The following is a 25,974-nucleotide window of genomic DNA, read 5'->3' as shown; positions in this document are numbered from 1 at the left end:
GGGTGGAGCTGGTGAGAGGGGCTGCAGGTGGGCTGCCCTACCCCTGTCAGAGTTTCCTGCGTTCCTTGTGAATGAGCCGCTTGGTGACCAAGTAGCAGGACTGGCCTGGCTGGGCTCGGCGGGGGCTGCAGCTCCCTGGGCCCAGCGAGGAAGGGAAGGGACCCAGAGAGAGAACTGCTTCCTGCAGGCGGGGTAGGCCGGAGTTCGGGGAGACTGAGGCTGCTCCCTCTGTGAGTGGCTCATTTTTCTTCCTATATGCGAGGGTGAGTCTGGCCTCTGCACAGGGAGTCTGGGGTCCAGTGAATTCTGCAGAGGTGGTTTGGTGCCTGCCGGAGCCAAGCGGCAGGACAGCCGGAGGCCGGGTCTGAGCCGGGTGGGGCGGTCCATTCTCAGGGAGGCCAGCAGAGGTCAGGCCGGCCCCTGCGGGGAACAGAGGCCTGGCGGTGGGTTCTGATGGCTCCTCCCAGCCTCAGTTTCCCAACTTGTGAACGGGACGGGCAAACCGAGTGGTGTCCAGCGTCTGGGCTGCACAAAGCAGACGCACCCTAAACTGAGTGGCAGATCTGGGGGCCGCACCTCCCCACCCGTCCCAGCTCCTTCCTCACGGTGCGAGGAGACGCAGCCCCGGGAAGAGGGGCAGAGCACAATCCCCAACCGCTCCACCCTGCAGCCTGAGGACACTTCCTTCTCCTCGGCCAGTACCGGGGCTAGGGCAGGGCAGGAAGTCACCGGTGGGCCTTTCCCACAAGCCACTGCCAAGGGGGTGGGCAGCTTCCTGCCGCCACCTGCTGGCCACCCCACCTGGGGCAGGGGCGAATGCGCTCCTGGGGCCCTGTCAGTACCACCCAGAGGCTCACCGTCAGCCTCCCCTCCCCCCGCACAGCCTGCCACAAGGGCTCCCTTGGCTGCAGCAGTGACCTTGGTGCCTCCTCGATGCCCGTGCTGCCGCCAGCCACCAGTCAGAGGGAGCCCCACGTCAAAAACCAGACCTCGTCACACCTCGGACGCCCTGCAGCCTGAGAATGAAATCCCAAGGCCTTGGAGATGGGGCACCCTCCCCCGCCCCAGCCGCATTTCTGTCCTTGGCCTCTGCTCTCCGCCCCTAGGCCTTTGGGGAGTCAGGGAAGCCTCTCTGCTGCGGTGCCATTCAGTGTGGCTGAAGCAAGCTGGGAGGACAGAGGTCTGGGATGGAGAGGGCGGGATCCGGCCAGGACAAAGGCCCGTGTGGCCAGGGTGGCAGCGGGAAGCAGACTCGACGCGCGTGCCATGCCGTCCGTGTCCTTTGTTTCTTTATTGATTGGTGTCCCCTCCCCCAGGGGACTGACTGCAGGCTGCCAAAAGCCCAAGAAGCTGGTTGGCTGTCTTGGTCCGGGCCACACAGGTCTGTACGCGGGGCTCCAGCCTGCACATCCCGGACGAGGGGACCGTGGCTACAGAGGTCGGGGGCCCAGGTTTTGCCCCCACAGACCTCAGGAGGACAGCCTTGACCGGCCCAAGGTATGATCAAGGTGGGGAGGGAGGGCCTCTGTAGCCTCTCATCTCTGATGGGCCCCAGCGACGTGCACCCCCATTGCTCCCTCCCTGCTCACACCTCTGCCCCCAAATAGTGGCTCCAGTGCCCACCCGCCTCCACCTCCGGGCAGCCTGCCAAGGCTACCCCTGCTTCCTGGCCTCCATCCCCAGCACCCAAGTCAGCCTGTGGGTTGCCCTTGGGGGTTGGTCGGATGCCGGTGGGTTGGATTTCAACACCCAGGCCTCCGCCCACGCCTCCGGCTCCCAGCCACCTTCCCCTGCCTCCTCCAGCCGGCAGAGTTCAAGCCTGGAACCAGCCCTCGAGGTCCTGGTAGGCCTGGCCACGGGGCAGGTGGGGGTAGCGGGCGCAGATGGCGCAGAAGCGTTCCCGCCAGTCACCGAACAGCCGCACTCGGAGCCGGTCTCGCCAGGCGAAGTAGCGCCGATAGCGGCTCTCGTTCATGCCAGTGAGGAAGGCGGCCAGCTCGTGGGCCGAGCCGAAGTCGTCCACGTGCACAAAGGCATCAGGTGGGGCGAAGGCCTCGTAGGTGACCCTCGAGGGGCCCAGGACCACGGGCACCGTGCCGGCCAGCAGCGCATTGCGCCAGAACTTCTCGGTGATGTAGTCCCGGTGCTGGGAGTTCTCGAAGGACAGGTAGAAGAGGTACTGGGCCACGGTGGGCAGCAGGCAGTCGGCGCACAGGGGCTGCTTGCTGGCACGGCCGAACACGTCCACCTGCAGGTGGGGCGCCAGCTGCCGGTACAGCTGCACGCGCCGCTGTCGCTCCTGGAAGTTGCTGACCACCCAGGTGGCCACCCTGCTCTTGGCCGGCAGCGGCGGCGCAGGCCCCTCACGGGGCTCCAGGCGGCCGTAGGGCACGAAGATGTCTGAGTCACGCCGGTAGCTCAGCACCCAGTTGAAGACCCCACGGAGGCGGCTGAGGCCGCGGGTGTGGCTGGGCGACTCCATGGAGGCCCACACCCAGGGCTGCCCTCGCGGCCGCTCGGCCAGGGGCAGGCGGGCCTGCCGGGTCTGCAGCTCTCGGTGGTGGAAGACCACGGCGTTGGCGCTGGCCAGCAGGCTGCGGTTGGTGGTCAGGCGGCAGTGGGCCACACCGTAGCTGGCGCAGGTGTTGCTGGGCAGCTCTGGGGGCTGGCTGGCGAAGGGCCAATGCCAGATGAGGATGGTGATTGTGGGCTGGGGCGCCGGGGCTCCCCCAGGGGCCGATCTGAGCAGCCACAGGAGCCAGAGGGCCGAGAGAAGAGCCGCTACCGCCAGGCCCCCCAAAGCCCGAAGCCTTGGAGCGGGGCTTACCCCTGCACAGAACACAGGAAGAGAGGCTGTCTGCTCGGGCTCACCCCAGGCCCCATCCTCCCAGCCCAAGCTTCCCTGAAGACCAGACACTCACCGGCATTATGCATTGGCAGCTCCCAGATTAATTACTCGAGAAGCCGGAGGTTCTCAAATCACAGCCGCGGCTGCACGGGGATGCCCTGAAATCACAGCTGCACCCCTGCACCCAGCCCCACCTGGAAACGCCGTCCTTTCATCTGCTCAGGAGGAGGGCAACCAGGGTACCTTCCCGCTCCTGTCCCGCCCTCGCCCCCGCCCCGAGGTGACCTTTGGCATCACTGCCATCCTCACCCCGCCTCCCCCTCTAGTCCTCTGGCTGCTGAGGGGAGGCGGCCACAGGAAGGGCGCCCAGCCAGGGTCCAGGACCGTGTCCCCCACCCCGGCTGGCCTCTGGAAAGGCCTGGAGGTGACGCACGGGGCAGGCACGGGAGGCAGGAGGAGGAGAGGGCCCGCGGGACCTCAGGGAAAGGGAGGCCATCCTGAGCGGAGGTGGCCCCCACCCCAGAAGGGTGGCCCAGCCCCTGAGCACCCAGCTGTTGCCTGCTGCCCAGGCCTGGGGTGCCCGTGGACGGCAGGCACGCTTCCCTTGGAGGCCAGCCGAGCCCCGGCCAGCACCACCTCCCCCAGTGCTGTGTCATCACCCACTTCCCCTGCTCACCGCCCGCTCAGCTCCGCCGTGGGCTCCCAGACCCTCTTGCCGCAGATGTGCTGCACTCAGCTGTTTGCCAGGAGGCTGAGGTCTGTCCTGTTCTTCGCTTCTAATTGGGCCACTCCACCCCACCCCACCCCTGCCGCCTCTAGGACACCTTTGTCCCGGAACCCAGATTCCCAGAGAGGGGTTCCATCCAGGGGTCCTAGGAGTGTCTGCCCACACAAGGCCCCAGCACGTGCCCACGGTGGGCAGGTGCCAGGCTGGGCCCGGCCCCGGGGTGGGCTGTGGGGCTGCCACACCTTCTTTCCCCTCCCAAGGAACCATGTCTGTGGAAGCCCCGGCGGCGGGGCCCAGGTTCTGGCCGGGCCGAGAGGAGCTGCAGGAACCTGGGGTGGGAGGCCTGCCCTTGGGGTCTCCAGGTCTCTTCTTCCAGGTCCCACAGCCCAGGGTGGGAGTGGGGGCAGGGAGGGGGCTTTCCAGGCTGGAAAGGGAAGGAGTCGCTCTGTCCCTGACGTGGGCAGGGGGCTGGCACCCGCTCCAGGAAAAGGAAGGCTAAAGTCCAGAGTCCCTCTCCTCCCCCGCCGTCCGGCCAGCCCTGGAGGCCCAGGCATGGAGGTCCAGTTCCTTCCCCTTTTGCTCTGGTTCCTCGGAGCTGGACGGCCCTGGCTCCGGCCTGCACCCCACGCTCAGCCATCAGCTTCCTTCAACCTGGCTGGACGTGGCTGGGCAAGGCCCAGCCCTCATGCTAGTGTCCTAAAGGCCTCAGGCCAGTCCAGTTTTTGGAGGCTGCGGTCTGGGTGTCGTGGAAGGAACAGGAACCAGTGGTCGGATCTGCCGCCCACGCCAACCTGGGCGCCTCCCATCGCCCCGAAGTCCCTGTCCTGATCCACGCGGGCTCCCGGGGCTGCTGGCCTCCCCCAGCTCCTGCCCTCCAGTGAGGACCAGCCTGCCCTCAGGGCAGGAACCGGGGAGCTGGCGGCAGAGCCATGGAGGGGGACAGAGGCAAGTCCAGGAGAAGGGGGGCAATTTGGCCCCTCTGAGGCTCCCCACCCCCTGCATAACCCCTGAGCTGCGGTGAGGCCTTGTGCAACATCGGCGGGGGGTGGAGCGGGGCCTGCGGGATCTGTCGGAAACCATCTGGTGGCCCAAGGTGTGGATGCAGCCGCCAGGCCTGGCTCCCACGGGCCAGCGTCAGGCCCTGACCGGAGCAGACAGCTACTGCCACCCCTGCCCTTCCGGCACCCGTCATTTAGAGAGAGGACCACAGTGGCACTGGGCCTTTGGTCCCACCCAGGCGTCCCTTCCCTGGCACAGGGGCCCCGGAGGAGACCACACCCTCTCCCTGTGGCAGGCGCCCCTCGGGCGGTGGGGGAGAGCAGGAAGGAGCTGATCCCGCCACAGCCTGCCAGTGACCTGGCTCCTGGCTGCCAGAGCCTCTGCCCTTCCTGTTTGCACTGCCAGGCTGGCTGGGGCCCTGCCACCGGCCTCATCCACACCCGCAGCCCACTCCCTTCCTGGGTGGACTTGAAGGAACCTCCCCCACCCTTACGTGAGGTCTGCTGCTCCTAGGGGCCCCTGGCATGCCTGCCAGTCGCTGGGGCCCCCCCCGGTTCGTGAGAACCTGCTGGCTGGGAAATGGGGCTCCAAGGTTGGCCCAGAGATGGGTCAGAACGAGAGATTCTCAGAGGAAAATGAAAAAGGTGAGAGAGTCTGAGTCAAAGGGAAAGTGGGGCCTCCTCCTGCCAGCTCAGCCCTGGGCCTCGGAGTCACTGGGATGCAGGCGGGCACCCACCTCCAGCTTAGCAGCCCGTGAGCATCTGGGACCCAGGAACACAGGGTCACTCCCGCAGCTGAGCGCAGGGCTGCTCCAGGGCCAGCCTCCTGGCGTGCACCAATCAGATGGCCCCCAGCCTGTCCCCAGGGTCCCTGCTTCCCACTGCCCAGGGCCCAAGGGAAGAGGATCCCCCTTCCGGCGGCCTCCGCAACGAGTTAGGGGCCAGCAGACCGGGTCAGGGAAGGGAGGGCAGGGGCTTGGGGTCCCCCAGGGAGGAGGGCCTCCCTCAGCCCACTCACCGGGCACAAGGCCCCGAGCAGCTCCATGTCCGTCCCCATCTGGCTTTTTTGGCCCCCACTGGCCCCAGGCGAGCTCAGACAGAGCCGGTCCCTGCTTGGTCAAATCCTCAACCACCCTTCCTTTCACAGGCCCTGGGGTGCAGGGGGCTGCCCTGGGGCTGGAGCTGCTGCTCCCGTCCCCAGCCCAGGTGCCCTGCCCACGAGCACTTTTCCTGGCCACCGCACCAGGAACCCTGAGCCCACCTGGGACTCTCACAGGCCCCATCTCTGGCAGCCCGCACCCCACCTCCAGCCGGTTCTCACTAGAGGGCGCGGGGCGGGGGGGGGAGCGGGGCCGGTGACGCATGTGTGCCTCCACTCCTTAGGAAGCTCCCCTGGCCTGCTGTCCTCCCGAGTGCAGGTGCCAGAGGGTGACACTGCCACAGCCCAGCACAGACCCTGGGGCTAAGAGGGTGCTTGGCACAGACCGCGGGGTGGGGTGGCCCCCTAGCCAAGAGCCTAGGCATTGGGAGCCTCCCCGGCTGCAGACCCCAGGAGGAGATGTCCTCCCGCCGCTGCGCAGCTTGGTCCTCCTGCCAGCCTGGGTGGCTGAGATGCTCCGGGGTTCCAAGTCCCCACCCTGCACCCCCCCAGGGCCCTGGAGGAGCCCCCAGCAGGTCCTGGAGCTCCCCCTGGACAGCATGTGGCCATGCTCCACAGCCTGGGCAGGAAGGGAAGGAGGGCTGGAGGGGCTGGTGGCCTCCAGGTGGTCCACGGGGAGGCTGGAGGCTGCCGCCTGCTGTGGCTGCCCTCCGGCACTGCCCTCGTGCTGCTCCCTCAGCTGCACCCCCAACCTGGGGCGCCCACCTTCCCAAAGGCACTCCCTGAGCCCCCGCCTCACCCTCTCTCTGGGAGTAAAGGGTGTGCGGGCTCCCTCTGCCGCCTTCAGCCCGCTCCTGCAAGAGCCGGGGGCTGGGAGCATGGCCACCAGGGGGCCTTCTGGGCACGTGTCTGGACTTGGCTCTGCTCGGGGCCACCCCTGGGGCAGACAGCTGGGTAGCCAGGCTCTGGCCCTCTCTCCCTGAGGCGCCCCTCGGGCTGGGGCTGCGTGCTCCCCACTCCTGCTGCCTAGGTGCTGTCGTCTGGAAGGTGACAGTGGTCAGCACGTAGGGTGGCCGCTCTCTGCCCAGGTCAGGCCAGCACGAGGTGGGAAAGGCAAGTGCCAGGAGCCCGGGGACTGACCCCAGGGCTCCAGGGGAACCGCCGGCCCTGGGTCTGCAGGGTCCAGCTGGCGAGACGGACTGGCCTGGCCGGATCAGCCTGGGTACCTTGCTCTTGAGTGAGAACTTAATCTCTCTGCCCCCCAGTTTTCTTCGTGGCTATTTCCCCTCACGATACAGATTAGATGACAGTGGACAGCGGTCCTCGTCGCCCTGCCTGCATCCCACCCTACCCTCATTCCCAGCTCCCTGTACCCGGCCCATTTCATCTCCCACACCAGTGCCTCAAAGGAAAACTGAGGCTGCCTGCTCAGGGCCAGCCCAAGGCCACGGCCCAGGAGTCAGGGGTGGGCTCTAGCCCCAGAAACATACCGCTTTAGGACAAGCCATTAGCTCTAAGCAGAGCCAACCCCATTTCCCCGGCCCAGCCCCACCTCAGGGACCTGACTGTCCCAAACTGGCTTTGTGCTCCCCATTCACGGCTGCCCCCATCCATCTAGGAGCCAGAGGTCCAGCATTCTCTAGACGCCCCACCCCTAGGAATCACTAAGGGGCTTCTGAACCCAACCCATCCCTCATTCCCAGCCTTGGTGAGGCAGACAGGTCTGATACCCACACCCTGTGTGCGCCAGGCCCCCGCTGCCCCTGGACCCCAGAAACCCCTCTGCCAGGCCCAGTCTTGGCACTTCTGACCACGAAGTTCGGCCACCACTCTGGGCCTTCAGCTGGAGGTCCCCTCCCCCTCCACTGGCCTCCTTGCTCCTTGGCGGGGGATTGGGGTGCACCAAGACCCAGCTCCTGACACCCAGGGCCCCTGCCACCTCTGTCCCCTAACCTGGCCCACCCACCTGTGTGCAGCCTGGGTCGCTCTGCCTGGCGTGGCCCCCGCACAGGCTGCAGGGGCCCACAGTCAATCCTGCATGCCGTCCCTCCCCGCCCTCCAGCCCATGTGGACACAGGGCAGGAACGTAGGCCCGGGGTGCCCGCCCCCAGCCCTTTTTATCACACAAAAGGACAGCGTCTTGAGGGAGGGGCACCAACTTCAGACTGGCCTGGCCCTGCGCCGCACTCCTCCCCTCCCCGGCTCTGGGGCACGAGTGTTGGTGGGGGGAGGCCTGGAGGAGAAAGAGGTTAGGGTGGTCCTCCGCCTAGGAAAAATAAAGCCTCCCTTCCCCAGCGGGCGGTGACAGGGTCTTCCCACGAAGGGCACAGAGATCCCACCTCTCTAGGGGCGTGGAAGGAAGCCTGAGGCCCCGTTCCAGGGTCCCTCCGTAGTGGCTCCCAGTGGCGGGGAGGGGGGAGGTCAGTCTCCAGCACACCCAGCCAAAGTTTTGAAATGTACTTTAATTGGCTTGTCTCCCGGACTCCCAATCCATGCCTTGTCTCTCGGGTTGTCTTCCTCCCCTCGACTGGGGGTGTCCAGATGTGAGGGGGCAGGTGCAAGGAGCAGAGAAGGTCCCTGGCAGCAGGGGGAGTCTCCCCGGCAAGGGGTTCCCAGCCGCCCCGGGGCCCCAGCCGCAAGCACACGAGTGTCAGGACACAGTCTCTTTAATGGGAAAGGCTGGGGCCTGCCCCTCCCCACCCGTGGGCAGCGCATCCACGAGAGGGTGGGCATCAGCCTTCGGGTCACTGCAGCGGGGGCGCGGACAGCGAGGCGTGGTCGAACAGTGGGTTCCGCACCTCCATCTCTCCAGTCTGCGAACGCTGGCGTTAGGTGGGTCCAGGGCTGGGGAGGGACACCCACCGCCCACCCCCGCACTCACCGGGGCCAGGCCGGGGCACTCGTACACCGTGAAGTCGCCGTCTTCGTTCTCCTCGTCGGAGGAGGCGGAATCCAACGCCTTGGGGGGCTCCTTATGCCTGGGTGGGGGCAGGATCGTCGGGTCCTCCCTCACCCTCCAGGTGCCAGTGGCCCGGGATAGGGGCGGGAGCAGCGGGCCCAGGGTAGGGGTGGATGGGCCAGGGGTGGGGCAGGGCGGGTGGGGCTTCTCACCGCTCCAGGCACCGCATCTGCTGCCTCTGGTGCTGGTAGTGGTACATCTCCGCGCTGCGCGCCAGCCGCTGGTCCCCGGGCTGCTGCGGGAGTGGGGAGACAGGGTCAGGCCGGGGCAGAGCGGCGGAGCGGGGCGGGGCGGGACGGGGCGGGGCCGGGCGCGGCCACACACCGAGATCCTGGGCGTGGCCGGGGAGCTGGGCGCCTGCGGGGCCGCATAGTCGGCCTTTTGGGTCAGGCGAACGTCTCGCTGCAGCCTGCGGGGAGTGGAGACACCACACCTGAGACCCGCGGGGTCACCGCCCAGCCGCCCGGCCGCCCGCCCCCAGCCCGGCCCCATGCTCACCGACACCAGCAGAGAACGGCCACGGCAAGGGCGGCCGCGCCGGCCACGGAGCACGCCACGATCAGCACTGCAGGGAGGGGGCGCAGTGAGGGCAGCCTTTCGGGCAGGACCCTGCCTCCCCGCCCGGCCAGACTTACGGAGGGCAAGGCCGTCACCGCGCCCGCCCCGCGGCTCCAGCGGGGACATGTGCACAGGCCCAGATGACACAGTGGAGCGCAGGGAGGTGGTGCGGGGCGTGGGCGCTCCCCGCGTGGAGGGGAGGCCCAGGTTGGGGCCCCGGCCACGCTCTGAGAGCCCCAGGGTGGATGCTGCAGAGGGAGAGCAAGTTAAACGGCAAGACCAGGCCGGGGTCAAGGGCGGTGGGGAGTTGGACAGGGGAAGGGGGCGAGGTCTCACCAGCCTCCAGGAGCCGCAGTCGCCCTTCAGGCTGGGGTGGGGCCGTGAGCCTGGAGTGCCCCGCCTCCTGCCGGGCTAGCTCCTGGGCCAGGAGGTCGATCTCATCTTCCAGTCTGGGCTGGGGCAAGCCCTCCCCTGGGGAGGGTGAAGGGCCATCAGGTGGAGAGGCCCCCAGCCCCTCCCTGGCAACACCAGCTACCCGGAGCCTTCCGAGAGGGAGAGAGGGAGAGGCCCATCTGGGAGCCAGCCCTAGGCTGAGGCCTCCTTCTCCCTGCGGGCTCCTGCCAGGCACCTGTGGCCAGAGGACCAGGTACCAGCCTACCTGCTCCTGGCCATCCCGGTTGCCATGGTGACAACTGAGGGAGCTCTGTGTGAGCACCAGCGTTCCCAGGAAAGCGGGCAGGGGGTGGAGGTGCTATGGGAACGTGCAGAGGCCAGGAGAAGGGCAGGGGTGCTGCCCCACACCCCACGCATTACCCACAAAGTGGTGGGAGGAGCACGGGGACAATGCGTCACCTGGCCCACGGCCTCCGCTGCCAAGACGAGCAGGACCCCCCAAGGAATGCAGAGAAGCCCCATTCTGTACCCCCGCCCCCACCAGGTCATCAGGAGGAAGGGAGGGCCGCTGCTGGGGCGGGGCCGTGGCTGGGTCCCCCTCAGCCCTGCCGTGGGCACCACAGTCCGGACAGAGGCTCCAAGTAGACGCCCCCGCTCAGCACCCAGAGCACACAGCACGTGCCTTCTGCAAGCAGGCCCCCGCCCCGCTCGCTGCCAGGGACATGCTCCTCCAGGAAGCCCCTCCCAGCCCACCCGCCTCCTCAGCCCCCAGAGCACCCTCTGCAGTGCCCCGTCACACCTGGAGTCACTCTGGCCGGCACCATCCCGACAGACTCTGGGCTCAGGCCGGCGGGCAGGGCACCGCCAGCGCAATCAAGCAGACAGGACAGGTGAGCGACGGAGAGAGAGGGGTCGCTGGGCAAGGAGCAGGGGCGGCCCAGCGGGTGGAGAAGTGGGTGCCTGAGGGGTTTGGGACCAACTCTGCGGAAACCCAAGCCTGGGGAACTCTGACCCTGCCTCTCCCAGAATCACCCCAGCACTTCACACTGGATACCTCTTGCCCTGGGAGGGGCTAACTGCCCCAGGCCTCAGCCCACCACCCAGCTCTGGGCTGGTGCTATCTGGAAAGGATCGCCAGGCCACTTGGGGGTGACTTGAGAGCCCCTGGCACCCCACAAAGCGCAGGAGACCTGAGAGCTAAGGCTGGGGTCAAATGTACCAGGTGGGGGAGGGAGGAAGCCATACCCTGGGGCTGGTGCAACCTGGGCACACACAGCCCCTGCTGGTCCTCCTGGAAGGGCTGAAGGCAGGGCCCACAGATACGTGCACCCGGGGGGCACCGCGCCCGCCTCTTCAGGGCACAGTCCAGGCTCCCAGGACAGACGGCTGCATCTGAGAAGAAAGCGGAGGCAGAACAGGGTCACGGCCAGCCTGACTCAGCTCCTGCATGGTAAGTAGGACTGTCCTGGCCACCCCAACCCCTCCCTACAGAGCCGGCCAAGCCTGGCTCCGGCCATTGTTCTGGGCAGGCCCTTCCTCCCCTGCACCGGGAATCAGAACCAGGAAGACAAACAGTCCTAAAACCGGAACTCTCTTGCCTCACTCCCTCCCCAGAGTCCACTTGCCTGAGCTGAGCCAGCTCTCCGCACAGGAACTGTTCCCTACCATCCAGAGAACGTTAGGGCCTTGCGGCGCTCCAAGTCCCACCTCCAGTCTCAACCGGTCCTAGAGCGAGTCTCTCACCCCTGCCCAACCTGGGAGGCCCAGAGGGCGGGGCCCAGGTCACTCCCTCCCACCACCTCGGGGCTGTCTCCTATTTCAGGGCTGCCTCCCCACCCCACCCCACCCCACTGCAAGCCTCACCATGACATCCTACAGCCCCAGAGGGCCAAGCTGGGAGACAGCACAGGTCGCATCACCGCCCCCACATCTAACCTCTGGCTTGTCCCCAGGGCACAGCCGAGCCCGCTGGGGCTGGGGTTACTTGCGACGGAGTCTGCCAGTCTCACTTGCTTCGGAAACACAAACCAGGCCGGGGTCACTCCCGCAGCCACCACTGCCAGGGACTGGGGAAGGCCTGGGACTACAGGCCAGGCCATTTCTAATTTGGGGCCCAGACCTCAGTGTCCTGTACACGTGACCAAGGCTCCCATTCTGATGCTGGGGGATGGAGGGCGGTGGCCCCCTCTGCCTCAGTTTCCTCTCTGGATGCAGAAGGTGAGTTGCCTCAAAGCTGGGGAATGTCTCGGGCTTCCCTGGTGGCGCAGTGGTTGAGAGTCCGCCTGCTGATGCAGGGGACGCGGGTTCGTGCCCCGGTCCGGGAGGATCCCACATGCCGCGGAGCGGCTGGGCCCGTGAGCCGTGGCCGCCGAGCCTGCGCGTCCGGAGCCTGTGCTCCGCAACGGGAGAGGCCACAACAGTGAGAGGCCCGCATACCGCAAAAAAAAAAAAAAAAAAAAGGTGGGGAATGTCTCAAGACCTGGGACACTAGCCCCATTCACGGGACAGCAGAGCCAGTGGAGCCAGGGGGAGACCCAGCAGAACTGTCAGTGGTGTCTGGGGAGGTGGGGGTGGGCACATCTCGGAGAACCAGGACAGTCCCTGCTGCAGGAGGGTGACATGGGGCATCCGGGAATGCCCGCTCTGTCCTTCTCCAGACTTTGGCTGGCCTGGCTTGGTTTCCTTGGTAACCTGACACCCACAGCCTCTTGGCTGTAGGCATCCCTTCAGGGAAGTTCCAGCAGCTCCTACAGCAGGTGGGCAAGCGGGCTGAGGTTGCCATCCCAGGGATCCCTCCTCCAGCACAACCTGGGTCGGCAGGCGCCCATATCAGTGAGCTGGGCCCAGGGCCTGGGTTAGTTAAACATTAAGCCTGTGCCATCTGGTCCGTCTGGACCCCACCCACCAGCTGGGCACCTGGGGAGCCAGGCAGCCGCAGCCCCTAGTGCAGAGAACCCAGAGTGCAAGGGTAGAGGCCTGAGTTCCAGAGCTGGCTCTGGGTTCCGGGTTCCGGGGCCTCCCTCCACTCCCAGTCCCCCACCCCGGGACGATGTGGCTGCTGCCCATTTAGCCCTGGGAAGGCCCCTGCTCCAGACTCAGAGTGAGGGACGAGGTCCCAGGAACAGCAGCAGCTGGAGAGTGCCTGGCACCCTGCCCCGCGGCACCTGCCCAGCCCAGAGGCTCAGTACTGGGACTATAATCCGTTTCCTCAGGAGGCCCCACCCTGTATGCCCTGGAGCCAGGCTATCAGCAGGCAGCCTCCACCATCCCTGGCCAGCCACGATCTGGCCCTCAGGCCTCTTTGGGAGCCTACCCTGGTGGTGCCAGGCCTCTGTCCAGGGGTGCTGTGGCCAGGAGGAAGCCTGCCCTGCTCTGGCCTCTTGAGGCCACACATGCAGACCACACGCACTGCCCAGGTTAGCATCCCAGCGGCATCATACAGTGGTCACTTCTCTGTGCCTCAGTTTCCTCATCTGTAAAGTGGGCTGAGAACAACACTTCTCCTATGGGGCTGCCAGGAAAAATGAGTGAAGTCATGGGTACGAAGTCTCCCAATTCTGCCACCTGGCAGAGTGCATTTTGGGTTCTGCGTTCCTGCAGACCTTTGGAACCTCAGTGCCCACCTGGGGAGCCAGGAGCGTCTCCCAGGACCCTGGGCTCATCCCTCTCTGCCTCAGTCTACCTTGGGGGGTGCCCTCCAACCCCAAGCACAGAATACAGAATGGAGGGGCCCTGCAGAGCAGAGGGTGAGTGTGGAAGCAGAGGCTGCAAGCTCCTCCTGTCCCCTCTGAGGCCAGAGCAAAACCCTAAGCCTGGGACAAGCTGTCAGATGCCCAAGGAAACTTCAGACCCCACCATGGCAGCAAAGCAAGGCGCATGTCCACCACCCGAGGCACAGGGACCGACCAGCACTGCGACTCCGACTCCAGGACGGACACCGGCAGTGAGGACGGCAGGCACCCAGGGCCGGGCCCGCACCCGCGATGCCCGAGACGCACACACACAGAAACGCTCACGGGACAGACTCCAGGCCGCGGGGCCACGCAGAGAGAGCCCTCCTGAGACACCGACCCACCAGGCTCACGGACCCAGACAAAGACATGAAGCGAATCAACACCAGAAGCCGGCAGAAGCGCCATCCAGAGGAGCCCCTAGGCAGCCCGGTGCCGCGCCCTCCCCGCCGGGCCTGTTTTCCCGACCCGCGAGAGGCGGGGCCGGCGCGGTGGCTCGCAGGCTGGGCCTGCGGGCCCGCGGGGCCTGCGAGGCCTGCGGGCTCTGGCGAGGTCGGCGGCGGGGAGGATGACGGCGGCGCCGCGCGGCCGGACCCCCGCCCGGCGATCCCCGGCCCCGGGGCAACGCGCGCGGCCTGCGCCCAGTGCACTCGCTCACCCGGGCGGCGGGCGGCCGCACCGCGCAAGGCCGCGCCGAGGACGAGGCCAGAGAGCAGCAGCCGCAGCAGCCGCAGGTGCCGCGGGGAGGGCGGAGGGACAGGCGTCGCCATCCTTCAGCGCCGCCGCCGGGGCAGCATGGCACCGCGCGGCCGGGGGCTGGGCACGGGCTCCGGGCGCCGCGTCGGGGGAGGCGGCGGAGGCGGAGGAGGAGGGGTCGGAGGAGGAAGAGGAGGCAGAGGCCGAGGAGGCGGAGGACGAGGAAAAGAGGCGGCGGCGGCGCTGACGCTGCGGCAAAGGATCCGGGACGGAGGCTAGGCAGCGAGAGGCGCGCGTGCCGGGAGTGCGCCTGCGCGCTCCACCTGCAGGGGCGGGACGACGCCGTGAGGCTGCGCCCCCTCTCCCTCCATCCAATTCTGCTCCCCCTTCCACCCACCCATCCAGCCAGTCCTCCGGGTGCCTCAACCACTGCCGCCTGTGCTGCCGGGGATGTTCTCTAGGCTAGGGACTGGTTGGGGATGGGTTTCCCCGGGATGCGCTTCCCCCGGGCCCCGTCCCTCTCGGGCTGCTAACTCCCACCCCACCCCCACCCTCCTGGAGCGGAGGACCTGCCTGGACCTGGAAGGACACCAGGCGCACACAGCTGGACAGGTGCACAGAGATGCCCAGGTGTGCGCAAAGGCCCACCAGGCATTCAGACACACTGTGAAGGCAAACACACACGCACAGAACGAGGTCGGTGCCGGTGGCCACGGTGGTTGCAGTGGGACGGCCGCTCTCAGTGAGGCCACCAGGGGGCAAGAGTGACCTGGAGCTACGGATGACAGCCAGCTGAGAGCTGTCCACGGTGCCCAGGTGACAGCCTTTTAGCTCCGGGGTGCCCCACGACAGCAAGCACTGTGATGCCCCCTCTTACCCCCCACCGGCTGCCTCCTGAGAGCACCCGCACCCCATCCCACCTGGAAACCTCCCAGGCTCACGTTACTGAGAGAACAAGTGCGGGGGGCGGGGGGGCGCCAGCACGGTGCTTCCTTTCAGCCCTTTGTGTTTCAAAACTTCGAAGATGGGGCTGGCTGCCCTCAGGTTTGTGAAATGGCTCAGAAACCAGCAGAAGTGTACGTGGTGCGTGCGTTGGGCAGGGGGGTGATGAGCGAACAAGGACTGCCATCCTCCCACACAAGGCATGACCAGACAGAAATAGTGTCTGAGCTCACTTCCCAGAAAGGGGGAGGTGGCGGGGAGATGCAGCCAAGACCACGCATTCCCACGCTGGAGAAAACAGTGCTTAGGGAAGGGGGGTTGCAGGAGCGGCAGGTGGGGGTGGCTGATGTCTCTTGAGGACGCGGAAAACAGCACCCAGGCGGCAGGGACGCGACGTCTGGTGTGATTGCACGGCTTGGCGCCAGATCCAGGCTCCTGGCAAGGGTCATCCTTCTGAGCAATGGGCCCTTCGTCCGTCTTGGCCCCCGATCTCCACATCCCCCGACACCACCTCCTGTTTAGGGTTTGCCCCTCACCCCCCCAAGGTCTTGAGCATTGCCTGCACCCTAGGCAGCTGCCTTGCCCACTCACTCTCCTGCCTGCCATTCGCACCTGCACCCCAGGCCAGCTCGAGGCCGGGGCCCAGACTCCAGTCTGGCCTAGGTCACTGCTGCAGATCTGCCATTGCTGCAGGGGCTCTGCTGGCCAGAGAAGACTCAAGGGACTCAGTGACTCTTTTAGGCCAACCAACTGGCAGCTACTCCAGGCCACAACCGTGGAGCAAGAGACCAGGGTCAGTCAACACCACCCCAGGTCTGGGCCCAGAGAGGAAGGAAGTATAAACAACCAGGGTCCTCCCTCGGGACCAGGAGGGGGCCTGTGCACCCAACACAACTGCGGGGAGGGCTTCCCTGGTGGCTCAGTGGTTAAGAATCCGCCTGCCAAAGCAGGGGACACGGGTTTGAGCCCTGGTCTGGGAAGATCCCACATGCCCTGGAACAACTAAGCCCGTGAGCCACAACTACTGAAGCCCGCGCACCTAGAGCCCGTGCACCGCAACGAAGAGTAGCCCCCGCTTGCCGCAACTAGAGAAAGCCCGTGCGCAGCAACGAAGACCCAACGCAGCCAAAAAAAATTTTTTTTAACTCTGGCGAGGGAGGGCCAGCAACAGCAGAGACGCCCCACCCCACGGACATTCTCTCCACTGCTCTATGAAAAACTTTTTACTACAAAATTTTTACAAGTAGGCGCTGGGCTGGCTCCCAGCTTGTGGGCTCTGACCCTCCCCCTAAAACCCAAGACTGGGGGTGGGAGGGGACTCTCAGGACTCCATTCCCTGCGGACCCAACCCCGCATTCACAGGCTGAGGGCTGCGGGGTGTCTGAATCCCCACCCACAGTAAGAGGAGGAGGCACACTAGGCCCTGCGATGAAGCCAAGGCAGGAGTCGGCAGGAGGGCGCTGGAGCCGGTTGCCTTCGCCGATCCGGCCAAATGTGGGCGTGGTCGCCAGGGCCTCGCTCCCGGGCTTCATTAGGGACAGAGATGTTGAGAGTGGGGTGGGGTGGGGTGAGGCATGGGGGACTTGGGGCTGGGGCAGCTGCCCCCAACCCGCCCCTAGATGGCGCTCGGCGACTTGGCAGAGCACGCCCGGTGCAGCAGAAGGACGAACGCAGCCAGGGGCATGGCGGCGAATAGCAGAAGGAGGACGACCCAAGAGCTGAAGTCTGTGCCCTTGCGCAGCCCAGGCGGGTCGGCGGGGATCAGGTTGGTCAGGTTCAGCATGTAGCCGAGCGCCCAGCCGATAGCGGTGTCCCCGGCCTACGGGCGGGAGGCGCGGCCTCAGCCTAGGCGCAGCCCGGGAGGCCCCGCCCTCGGCCCCGCCCCCCCTGCGCGCGGGCCCACCGGCTCCCACCTTCTTCTGGAAGGTCACGCCTCCGAAGGTGCGCTCGTCGAAGCCGTAGCCGCGGCACAGCAGCTGCTGCACGAATGTGGCCCCAGCGCAGTAGTCGGGCAGGCGGGCCCGCTCCCCCGGCGCCCGAGCCTGCAGCTGGAATGCAGGTGGGAGACTGTAGGGCCAGCGGCCACCGGGAGATCCCTGCCCCACCAGACACAGAAAGGCAATGCAGGGCTGGAGACCCCCCCGCAGGTCCCAGAAAGAACGAGGCTGAGGGGGCCTCCCCCAGGCAGAGCTCTTTCCTCAGGGCAGAACAGCGCGACTTCCGGATGGCAGCAAGAACCCGTGCCTGGGAGGGGGACCTCCAGGGGACAGCAGGGGTGGCCACGCAGCGGGCAGAGCGCTGCAGCAAACTTGGCGATGGTCGGGGTAACAGGAGAGGCTCTAGGCTTGACCCCAGGCCCCTGGGCTTGCCTCCCGATCCCCACTTTTCCAGCATCCCCAAGTCTGTCTGAGACTAGCCACGAAGAGGACAGGATGGGGCCTCCGTCACCACTGAGCCCCACTCCAGAGACACTCCAGTGCCTCTCCCGGAGTCACCTCTTCCTCTGCATGCCCGAACCCCTCCATCCTTCACCTGAGCCAGTGTCCAGTCCATGGTGGCAGCCAGAAACCTGGGGGTTTCTCACTCCCCCACCCCCAGTTCTATCCGCTAAGTCTCCCCTGAGTCCTCTGCTTCTCCCCTGCTTGGCTGTTCTCCCCCACACTCTCCCAGCTACACTCCTCCCCGCCCTGTGCACTCCATGCTCCCTGCTGCCCCAGGGCCTTTGCACTGGCTGTCCCCTCTACCCTCCTGATCTTGGTTCTAGGGCCAGGCCTCAGGGAGGCTTCTGCAATCTCATGTGGCTCCCGGCCTCCTTGCCGTAGCCTGGCCACTTTTCAAGTCCGATTAACAGTGTATCCCCCACTGCAGTGGGCATTCTGAGAGGCCTAAGACCCCCTCTACTCGTAGAGCAAACGAATGATCAGGACGCGTGACACTGGCTGGCTGAGCCCCCTGAGCAGCCCTGGAGGAGGGGGGTGCAGGCCTCACCTCACTCCACGTCTGGTTGCAGATGGTGACCACGGCCGCCTCTAGTTGCTGCAGGGTTGCCACGGGCAGCCGCATCACAGTTCTCAGGAAGTCCACCGTGTAGAAGAAAGCAGAGAAGGCCTGTGAGGGGGGTACAGTCACACCGTGACCAGACCCCAAGCACTTCAGGGCACGCCCCCGGCCCCCCACCCCCAGTCCTCCGGACTCACAATGAACTTTCCAGCCAGAGGGGGCTGGAAGATGCCGTTGAAGGAGCATCTAGAGAAGCGGCAGGAGGAGAAGTTAAAGAGCTCAGAGATGAGGCCACGGCACAGGGCAGGGTCGCTGCTTCCCGACAGGCTGACCTTGGCGCTTCTGTTGAAGGTCTGGGGCCTCTGGGCTGCAGTGCATGGCGACTCATACACATCCTGGAGCAGCACATAAGTGGAATAGCCCTTCGGCCAGCAAGGGTGGAAGCCGTGGGTCTGGGCAGATGACAAGGGTGTGTGTGGCAACACCGCCACTCCAAGCACTGCCCACCATCCCCACCCTAAGACCCTAGGAGGGCCTCCCCAGAGGACCAGCTGATAAATCTCCCACAAGTTCCACTTTGGCAACATCACTTCTGAGCTCAGGAGCAATCCATGGCTCCCCCTTCTCGCTGGACAAAAAGCAACCCCCTTAGGCAGGCAGTCCAGGTCCTCTGAGATGTGGCCCTGGCCCTCCTTCCTCCCCAGCCAGCCACTCACCAGGCTCACCTCCAGCCCCTGGGCCTTTGCCCGTGCTGGATCCCTGCCCACCTGTCCTTACAGCTGATGAAAGCCCGACTTTGGTTCCTGGAGAAGCCCCCCTCAGTATGGCTGCTGTTCGGGCTCTGCTCTGGGCCCTTGGCCCCCACTCCCCCTGGCTCCCTACCTCCAGAAGGACTCAGTGGAAGGTACCTGGAGTGCACTGGCCAGCAGCCTCCAGAGGACCTGGTCACGGCCATAGCAGAGGAAGCTGTGGGTGTAGACGCGGTAGTGCTGGCCGTAGAGCCACAGCTGGACCTCATTGGCCGGATCCTCAGCTGGGCTGGCTGTCTCGAAGGTGATCTGTGTGGAGGCGCCCCCCAGGTCCATGGCCCCCAGCGTCCCCTTCCTTGGCCGGAACCACTGGCCCACCCAGCCATACTGTGGGAAGTGGAGGTTGAGGTCAGCCAGTGGGTGGGTGCCCACACCCCTGGCTCATCGGGCTGGCCACCGGGCCCACCTTGATAAAGTTCTCCAGCAGGTAGTTGGCGGTCACCCAGCCAAACACCCCCTCATCCTGGGCTGAGAGGATGCGGGCACCACGGAAGTCAAAGGGATACTGGGTCAGCGTCCGCGTCACGGCCGCGAGCACGTTGGCCGCAGCCTCCGGATCGGTCAGGCTGTGTGACACAGGGAGGATTCTGAGGGCCATCTTCCCCAGATGGCCGTGATCCTGCTGCTGGGGTGCACAGCCAGCCGGGGGGCCCCAGCCCAGGGCTGCTGCGGGGGACGTGCAGGGCCCGCCCTGTGCTGAGGCCGTCGTGGTCCCCGGGGCCAGGAGGTCAGGTGATGGCACACTCACTTGAGCAGGCGTATGCCCGCTGTGGCTCCCAGGTAGAGGGGCGTGCCCGCGTGTCTCTCCTTGGGCACATCGCGAAGCGCCTGGTTCAGGCATTCCACAAGACTCTGCCCAGCCCCAGAAGGGTTGTCAGCGTAGCTAGAGATGCCCCCACCTAGAGGGAGGCAGCAAGATGGGCCTAAGCCTGGTGGGCAGCCTCTAGGTGGACCATGGGCCAGCAGGGTGGGGGCGGTGGGGGAGGGGCTTGTGCTCCTAAACCAGGTGGCAGCTGAGACCAGTTCAGAGACAAAAGGGCCCGCCCGTGTGCCACCCACAGTCTCTGAGCTGCCACCTGCCCAGTGGATGAGCACGCAGGTGGCAGGACAAAGCACTGGCTATCGTCAATCCAGCCTAGCCTGCCCAGGGGCCTGCCTGGGTGTGCCCACTGGCTCCTCGGATCCCCTCCTGCCCCACCTGGGATGTAGAGGCCAGTCTTGGGCCAGGGAGGGCCCAAACCTTCCAACTGTTTCCTGGGGCTTCTCTTCTAGGAAAAGAAGGGACGCAGCCTGTCTTCGGGGGAGCTCCTGCAGCTCCTGCCTGGATTGGGCCCCACCTGGCATCAAGCAGCAGGTTCTGATGGCTGGTGTCTGCACAGGCTAAAGCCGGAGAGAGCTCCTGAGGCCCTACAGTGAGTGGGTGTCCAGGCCAGGGGGCGCCTAGTGCACAGGGGACCCTTACCACGCACATCACAGGAGCTGTGCTGGCCCACGATGCCTGTGTCGTTCTCTTTGTCCGCTGGCCACTTGTAGATGAACATGGTTGTGTGGGAAGAGCCGGCGTCCAGAACGATGCCATACTGGGGGTGGGGGGAAGGTCAGCCTCAGGGGGGGCGGGGGCCTGAAGCCATGCCCTTTGACCCTCTCAGCTCTCCAGCCCACCCCACCCCACCCTGTGTCGAGGGTGGAAGCTTCAGAATGAAGCTCTGAGGCTCAGAGGAGGCCAGGGACGGTCACTGTGCCACAGCTTGCTTGCGGGGAGAGTGGGAGTGGAGGTGGATGGCCCTCTGACTGCGGGAGCCTTCCTGGCAAGGGCAAACTGAGGGGCAGGATCAGAGTCAGGGGTCCCGGGACCACGCTTGGAACCTTGCCCGGGGGGGGGCATGAGGTCCCCAGGCTGCAGGAGAAAAGCTATAGCTTCAGGCCTGCTCTTCCTTCCTCCCCTCTGTCCTTATCTCTCTGACCTCAGCCCAACCTGAGGATGTGGAAGCGAGGGGGAAAGCTGGACTGAGGCTGCGCGTGGGCCTGCGATAAGCAGACACCCCCTCCCTGGGCCTCAAAGGCAGGGCCAGAGAGAGCTGCCCCGGCGCCACACGGGCCTTCCAGGCAGGCCGGGCGGGTGACGGTCAGCACCCAGGTTGCATGAGCCACTTTCCAGCACCTGCCCCCAGGGGCCTGGATTCCAATAGGAGGAGCCGGTCTGGAGAGCATGCCCTCCCGAGCCGGGAAGGGGGCCGCTCTGGTCCTCTCCCTGACACAGGGAACTCCAGCAGCAGCAGGCCAAGTGGCCCGCCCCACCGCACCCCTACCGGGTGGTCGCCCTTGGCTACAGGGCACCCACGCCAGCGATCTCCATCCTGGGCTCCTGGGCCTTAGAGCACGCACCATCCACCCACGCATCAAGCCGGCCCACAAGCCCAATAGAGGGTTAGGGAGGGCGGGCTCCTGGAGGCTGAGTCTGGCGGGGATGCGTGGGGGGATCAGGCCTAGCCCGCTCCGACCCCTTCAGGACCAGCCAGGGCTGCCCCCGCACTGTGGGAGCCACCGGAGAGGCTGGGGAGGAGTCCCTGGGCCCCAGCGCCTGTCGCACCCCATCTGGGCCAAACCCCGAGGCGATGCCTCCCTGGAGGCCGAACGTGTTGGGGGCGCCGGCCGGGCCGCGGCCTGGGGCGCCGCGGGGGTGCGGAGAGACGCCCCTCGGCCGCGCCGCGAAAGGCTCCGCGGCGGGCGCGGCGAGCGGAGAGCTCCCGGACTTCGGCCTCCCGCACCGCGTCCCCCGGAAGCGCCGCTGCCGCGCCCTGGACCGGGACCCGGAGCGCTGGTGAGGGGCCTGGGACCTCATCCCGCCGGGCCGGGAGCGGAGCGCGCGGGGTCCCGGCTGCCACGCGGGCGCAGCCTGGCCCTGCTCGGTCCGAGCCTCTCCGCCCGGCGCCCCGGCCCAGCCAGCAGCTCCCGGACTGCGTGCACCTTGAGGGCGGGCGGCTCCCGGATGTCGCGGGTGGGGACACACAGCAGCAGGAGGCCGGCGAGGCCCGCCGCGGCCAGCAGCAGCGGCGGCAGCAGCGACAGCGCCTTCCCGGCCATGGGGGCGCGGGGCGGACCAGGCGTTGACGGCGCGGCGGCGGCGAGCCGGGAGGCCGAGGTCCCGGGACCGCGGGGTAGGCGCCTGGGGCGGGGCGCGGACCGGTCCACGGCTTCCACGCCCACTGGCGGGCCGCCCCGCCCACCTCCCGCTTGGCTCCGGAGCACAGGTGAGAGACGCGGCGGCTGAGTCACCCGCGCTGCCCCTCCTGGCGCCCTAGTCTCAGCCCAGACGCCCTGAGGCTATGTCCCACCTTCTTCCTGTCCGCTCAGCCCCAAAGACTCACCCCTTCTGACCTGTCCCCCTGACCCGTAAGTGCCTGCCGACCACGCTCAGCCTCTGGGCACTCCGCTCCAGCAGGACCTAGAGAACCCCCAGCCCCTCGGGCCTTAGGGCACGGCGGCAGAAGGCCTGGCCTGGGGGTGGGCTGGGCTGCCTCCCAGGCAGGCTTGTTCCAAGGGTCATGCTGCTGCAGAGCCGGCTCTCCCCTGGCCTGGTCGTGAAGGAAGGAGGCAACGCCAGCTACAGGAACCACGTGGGCTCCCGGCTGGGCCCCTGCCATGCCCTCCCGGCAAGAAAGGGCTGGCCAGCCTGCGATGCTGACCCAGTCCTGGGCTGCATGGCAGGGCATCGCCCTGGTCACCCCCCAGGACACTGAGCTGACCCAGGCTGAGCCTGCTCTGGAGGTGCTGAGACCTCAAAGCTGAGTGCCAAGCAGGGTGAAGCCAGACCTACTTCACACAGTTCCAAGGTGACAGATGAGGCCACAGGCAGAGAGAGGGACAGGATGGCCACAGCCGCACCATGCCCAGAAACAAGAGAACCCACGCTCAGGCTGGCCCATCCCCCATCCCGGTGGCCCCCTTTTCCTGGGGGACCCAGAAGCCTGGGCTGGGGAGGCCAGAGGCTTCCCAAGGAGGGAGGAGGAGCCTCTGCGGATGAGGGAGAGGGTCCCCCAGGCCGGGCTTGTCAGCACCCAGGTCCCTGCACACTGGGCTAAGTGCTCAGCTGGTCTCAGGACCCAGCTCAGCCCTTCCACCCCATGAAATGCCTGGCCGCTGTGCTTGGAATCCCCATGGGCCCTGTGTGCCACCCTGGCCAAGCATCACCCCTTTCTCTGGCCAGGGGCCACCCCCGTTTTGTGCAAAATAGGAATTCCAGCAACAGGGAGCCATGTGGCAAGACCACCCAGGAGAGCCAGCAGATGGGGGCGGGGTTAGGGGACCAAAAGGACAGCCTTTGATGGGCACAGGGTCTGGGCAATGGCCCGGCCGGGTGGAACCGGCAGGGACAATTGGGATCGCTGGGACGGCTGCCCAGGCTGAGGGTCTGGTGTCTCAGGCCCAGCAAAGGAGCCTTTCTTCCAGCTCAGGACCCCAGTGGGAAGGGTGGGAGACTCGGGACGTTGCTGGGCCTCCCCAGCCCCGCCGGGCTGGGTCCCAGCAGAGGGACACTGGGTGCGGCAGGCCAGCACAGGGCTCCAGGCCCCGTTTTCCTGCTAGCTCTCCTCCCCCTCCCCCAGGCCCTTTCTTCCACCCCAGAAAGTTCAGAGGAGCCAGAGGCCTGCAGTTTAGGCTGAAATGTAAGAGACAAAGGCGGCCCAGAGAGAGGCCAGCACATGAAAGGGCTGCAGCCACTGGTGCTGCCGGCCGGCCCCTGCCCCCTCCTCACCCCTCTAGGCCCAGGGGAGCCCCGCCAGACCTGAGGGGAGGGGTCCTGGAGAACAGAGAACTGGACCCTGCCCTGGTGCTCGTGGCAGGGGCCCAGACTAGCCTGGAGAGAGAAGAAGGGAAGAAGCCAGGGGACATGGAACAGCCACGGCGGAGACTGGGAGCGAGTTCTCTCCCAGGGAGACCAGGGCGGGAATCCCCTCTTGGCCCAGAGACTTCCTTCGATGGGACCCTGGAAACTGGGCTGGGGGACAGGCGGCAGAGAGGCCCTGGCAGGAGCCCACCGGCAGGAGGGGGCTCTGGCGGGGCAGCCCCAGGCCTTGGGCCTCCGGGAGCCTCAGCAGGGGTGGGGCTCCAGATGTGCTGCGCATGTCTTGGCCCTGGCTCCAAGCAGAGGCATGCGGCTGCAGAGAGGTGCTGGGAGAGGCCGTCAGGAGACGGGTCCTCGGAACCCTCCTCCCCCCGGCAGGATCCAGACCTCCCAGGGGCGCCGGTTAAGGTCTTGGCTGTCCCTGGCTCAGTCTCTCCATCGGAAGCCACAGTGTCTTGTGGCTGAAACATCTCCTTCACTCACTGCGCCCTTTCTACGCGTGCTCATCAAGTCATTCAACAGACGTTTGCCGAGCACCTCCTACGGGGCCAGAGGCATGCCAGGCCCCGTGCATGCACAGTGAGCGAGGGATGCTCACGGACTCCATGGCATGTGGGGGGACCCACCACCGGTCGGTCCAGGGGAGAGCAGGCTTGTCAAAGGCTCCCTGGGTCAGGGGAGGCCCGTGCTGCCTCGTGAGATGCAGCAGACAGACAGGAGAGCAAGTGCGGCACACATGCCCTGTGGAAAGAATCACAGTGCAGGAAAAGGCATATCAGAGAGCCTTCGGTTGTCCTGACCAGAGGTGTCTACTCTCTTGACTTTTGTACTTGCTACTCTCTTGCTTTTCTTTATAGTTTTCCATCTCTCTAAATAATATATTGTGCTGTTTCTCCTGGTTGTTTCTTTTTTTAGAATTTTATCTTTTATTTATTTTTGGCTGCGTTGGGTCTTTGTTGCTGCGTGAGGGCTTTCTCTAGTTGTGGTGAGCGGGGGCTACTCTTGGTTGTGGTGCGCGGGCTTCTCATTGCGGTGGCTTCTCTTGTTGCGGAGCATGGGCTCTAGGCGCGTAGGCTTCAGTAGTTGTGGCACACAGGCTCAGTAGTTGTGGCGTGCAGGCTCAGTAGCTTTGTGGCATGTGGGATCCTCGTGGACCAGGGCTCGAACCTGTGTCCCCTGCATTGGCAGGGGGATTCTTAACCACTGTGCCACCAGGGAAGTCCCTTTCTTTCTTTCTTTCTTTTTTTTTATACTGGAATACTGTTCTGGAATTTGCTTCTTTCACTCCCATTGTATTTTTGAGATTCAGCACGCTGACTTGGGAAGCTGTAGACGGTCCGCCCTGTTGCTGCATTGTCTCTGCTGTGAGTGTTGCAAAGCTCACATTTGCACACGGGCAAGCCTTTCCCTGGGGAATAGCCTAGCAGCTGGTGACCAGAGCGCACCTGTGTGTTCAGGTTCACCCGCGAATAACTGTACTGTTTTCAGGATGGGGGCGCCACCTGGCGATCTCAAGAGCACACACCGCCATTTTGGTCGGTATTGGGCAACTCTTGGCTTTCTCTCGTTGCGGTGGGCAGGGGCTACTCTTCGCTGTGGTGCGCGGGCTTCTCATTGCGGTGGCTTCTCTTTTTGCAGAGCACGGGCTCTAGGGCGTGGGGGCTTCAATAGTTGTGGTTCGCGGGCTTCAGTAGTTGTGGCTCACGGGCTCTAGAGCGCAGGCTCAGTAGTTGTGGCGCACGGGCTTAGTTGCTCCGCGGCATGTGAGATCTTCCCGGACCAGGGCTCGAACTCATGTCCCCTGCATTGGCAGGCGGATTCTTAACCACTGCGCCACCAGGGACGTCCTCTCTTTGAGCTTTTAATGTCATTTCCTTGATTACTGAAGAGATAGAGTCTTTCCTGTCTTCCATGAGGCATCTTTTCAAATCTTTGTTCATTCTCTAGGGATTGTTTATCTTTTCCTTATAGATCTGCAGGAATTCCTTATGTATACTGGGGACATGAGTCCTTTGCAGTGAAATCATGGAAGTGCTTGATTAGTCCAGATGTATCCGTTTTCTGCTCTATCATTTGCTCCTTTTGGGTCCTGTACGCGTGATCTACCGTGAGGTATTTATCCACCACTAATGGATTGGCATAATCTTGTTTAAAATATCCTGTTAGTGGGAATTCCCCAGTGGTCCAGTGGTTAGGACTCCACGCTTCCACTGCAGGGGGCACCACGGGTTCAGTCTCTGGTCGGGAAACTAAGACCCTGCATACCGTGCAACAGGGCAAAAAAAAGAAAAAAGAAAAAAAATCCTGTTAACATCTGCTTCATTTCTGCAGCGTATGTTGTTATTTTTTAATTGCTCACGTCATTTTATTT

At 65.4% G+C, this 25,974-nt stretch overlaps 3 protein-coding genes across 10 annotated transcripts; all 3 read right to left on the bottom strand.

The window, feature by feature from the left end:
- Positions 1–1,272: 1,272 nt before the first annotated feature.
- Positions 1,273–7,986, bottom strand: FUT7 (fucosyltransferase 7). The gene is made up of 3 exons (XM_032635582.1): positions 3,525–7,986; positions 2,922–3,063; positions 1,273–2,829 (listed from the first exon to the last, which is right to left on the bottom strand). The coding sequence occupies exons 2-3, from the start codon at positions 2,932–2,934 to the stop codon at positions 1,814–1,816; spliced, it is 1,029 nt and encodes a 342-aa protein (XP_032491473.1). The 5' UTR covers positions 2,935–3,063; positions 3,525–7,986; the 3' UTR covers positions 1,273–1,813.
- A 128-nt stretch (positions 7,987–8,114) lies between these two features.
- NPDC1 (neural proliferation, differentiation and control 1) lies at positions 8,115–14,548 on the bottom strand. 3 transcript variants are annotated; one of them, XM_032635585.1, is made up of 9 exons: positions 13,972–14,548; positions 10,828–10,974; positions 9,526–9,660; positions 9,267–9,437; positions 9,130–9,196; positions 8,956–9,040; positions 8,784–8,863; positions 8,554–8,650; positions 8,115–8,485 (listed from the first exon to the last, which is right to left on the bottom strand). In XM_032635585.1, exons 1-9 carry the CDS (start codon positions 14,081–14,083, stop codon positions 8,417–8,419), a joined length of 963 nt encoding a protein of 320 aa, XP_032491476.1. In that variant the 5' UTR covers positions 14,084–14,548; the 3' UTR covers positions 8,115–8,416. The 3 variants fall into 3 exon arrangements, with proteins under 3 accessions (XP_032491476.1, XP_032491475.1, XP_032491477.1); XM_032635584.1 differs by having other exon boundaries at positions 8,784–8,866; positions 13,972–14,540; XM_032635586.1 differs by lacking the exon at positions 13,972–14,548 and adding an exon at positions 11,208–11,384 and having other exon boundaries at positions 8,784–8,866.
- A 1,611-nt stretch (positions 14,549–16,159) lies between these two features.
- Positions 16,160–22,704, bottom strand: ENTPD2 (ectonucleoside triphosphate diphosphohydrolase 2). Of its 6 annotated transcripts, none has more exons than XM_032636452.1 (9): positions 22,129–22,704; positions 20,223–20,340; positions 19,509–19,659; positions 19,167–19,326; positions 18,860–19,087; positions 18,149–18,403; positions 17,940–18,059; positions 16,865–16,999; positions 16,160–16,477 (listed from the first exon to the last, which is right to left on the bottom strand). In XM_032636452.1, exons 1-9 carry the CDS (start codon positions 22,471–22,473, stop codon positions 16,178–16,180), a joined length of 1,812 nt encoding a protein of 603 aa, XP_032492343.1. In that variant the 5' UTR covers positions 22,474–22,704; the 3' UTR covers positions 16,160–16,177. The 6 variants fall into 6 exon arrangements, with proteins under 6 accessions (XP_032492343.1, XP_032492345.1, XP_032492346.1 ...); XM_032636454.1 differs by lacking the exon at positions 22,129–22,704 and adding an exon at positions 21,728–22,097; XM_032636455.1 differs by lacking the exon at positions 22,129–22,704 and adding an exon at positions 21,728–22,088 and having other exon boundaries at positions 16,165–16,770.
- Positions 22,705–25,974: the final 3,270 nt, after the last annotated feature.

This window comes from Phocoena sinus, chromosome 6 (genome assembly GCF_008692025.1).
Source record: "Phocoena sinus isolate mPhoSin1 chromosome 6, mPhoSin1.pri, whole genome shotgun sequence".
NCBI lineage: Eukaryota > Metazoa > Chordata > Mammalia > Artiodactyla > Phocoenidae > Phocoena > Phocoena sinus.
Note: the sequence above shows the minus strand (reverse complement) of the source record. Positions and strands in the feature narration are given on the sequence as shown.

What these genes read in the sequence shown, in the direction of transcription:
- ENTPD2 (XM_032636452.1), bottom strand. Translation starts at nt 22,473, where the DNA reads ATGCCCTGCCATGCAGCCCAGGACTGGGTCAGCATCGCAGGCTGGCCA. An exon ending in AGGGGGACAGGTCAGAAGGG is followed by an intron (nt 20,341 to 22,128) that starts GTGAGTCTTTGG and finishes CCCCACCCCCAG; the next exon opens with TATGGCATCGTTCTGGACGC. An exon ending in GCGTGACCTTCCAGAAGAAG is followed by an intron (nt 16,478 to 16,864) that starts GTGGGAGCCGGT and finishes TCCCTAATGAAG; the next exon opens with CCCGGGAGCGAGGCCCTGGC.
- NPDC1 (XM_032635584.1), bottom strand. Translation starts at nt 14,083, where the DNA reads ATGGCGACGCCTGTCCCTCCGCCCTCCCCGCGGCACCTGCGGCTGCTG. An exon ending in CAGGTTGCACCAGCCCCAGG is followed by an intron (nt 9,661 to 10,827) that starts GTATGGCTTCCT and finishes CACCCTCCCCAG; the next exon opens with GGGAGGGCTTGCCCCAGCCC. An exon ending in AGTGCCCCGGCCTGGCCCCG is followed by an intron (nt 8,486 to 8,553) that starts GTGAGTGCGGGG and finishes CAGCGTTCGCAG; the next exon opens with ACTGGAGAGATGGAGGTGCG.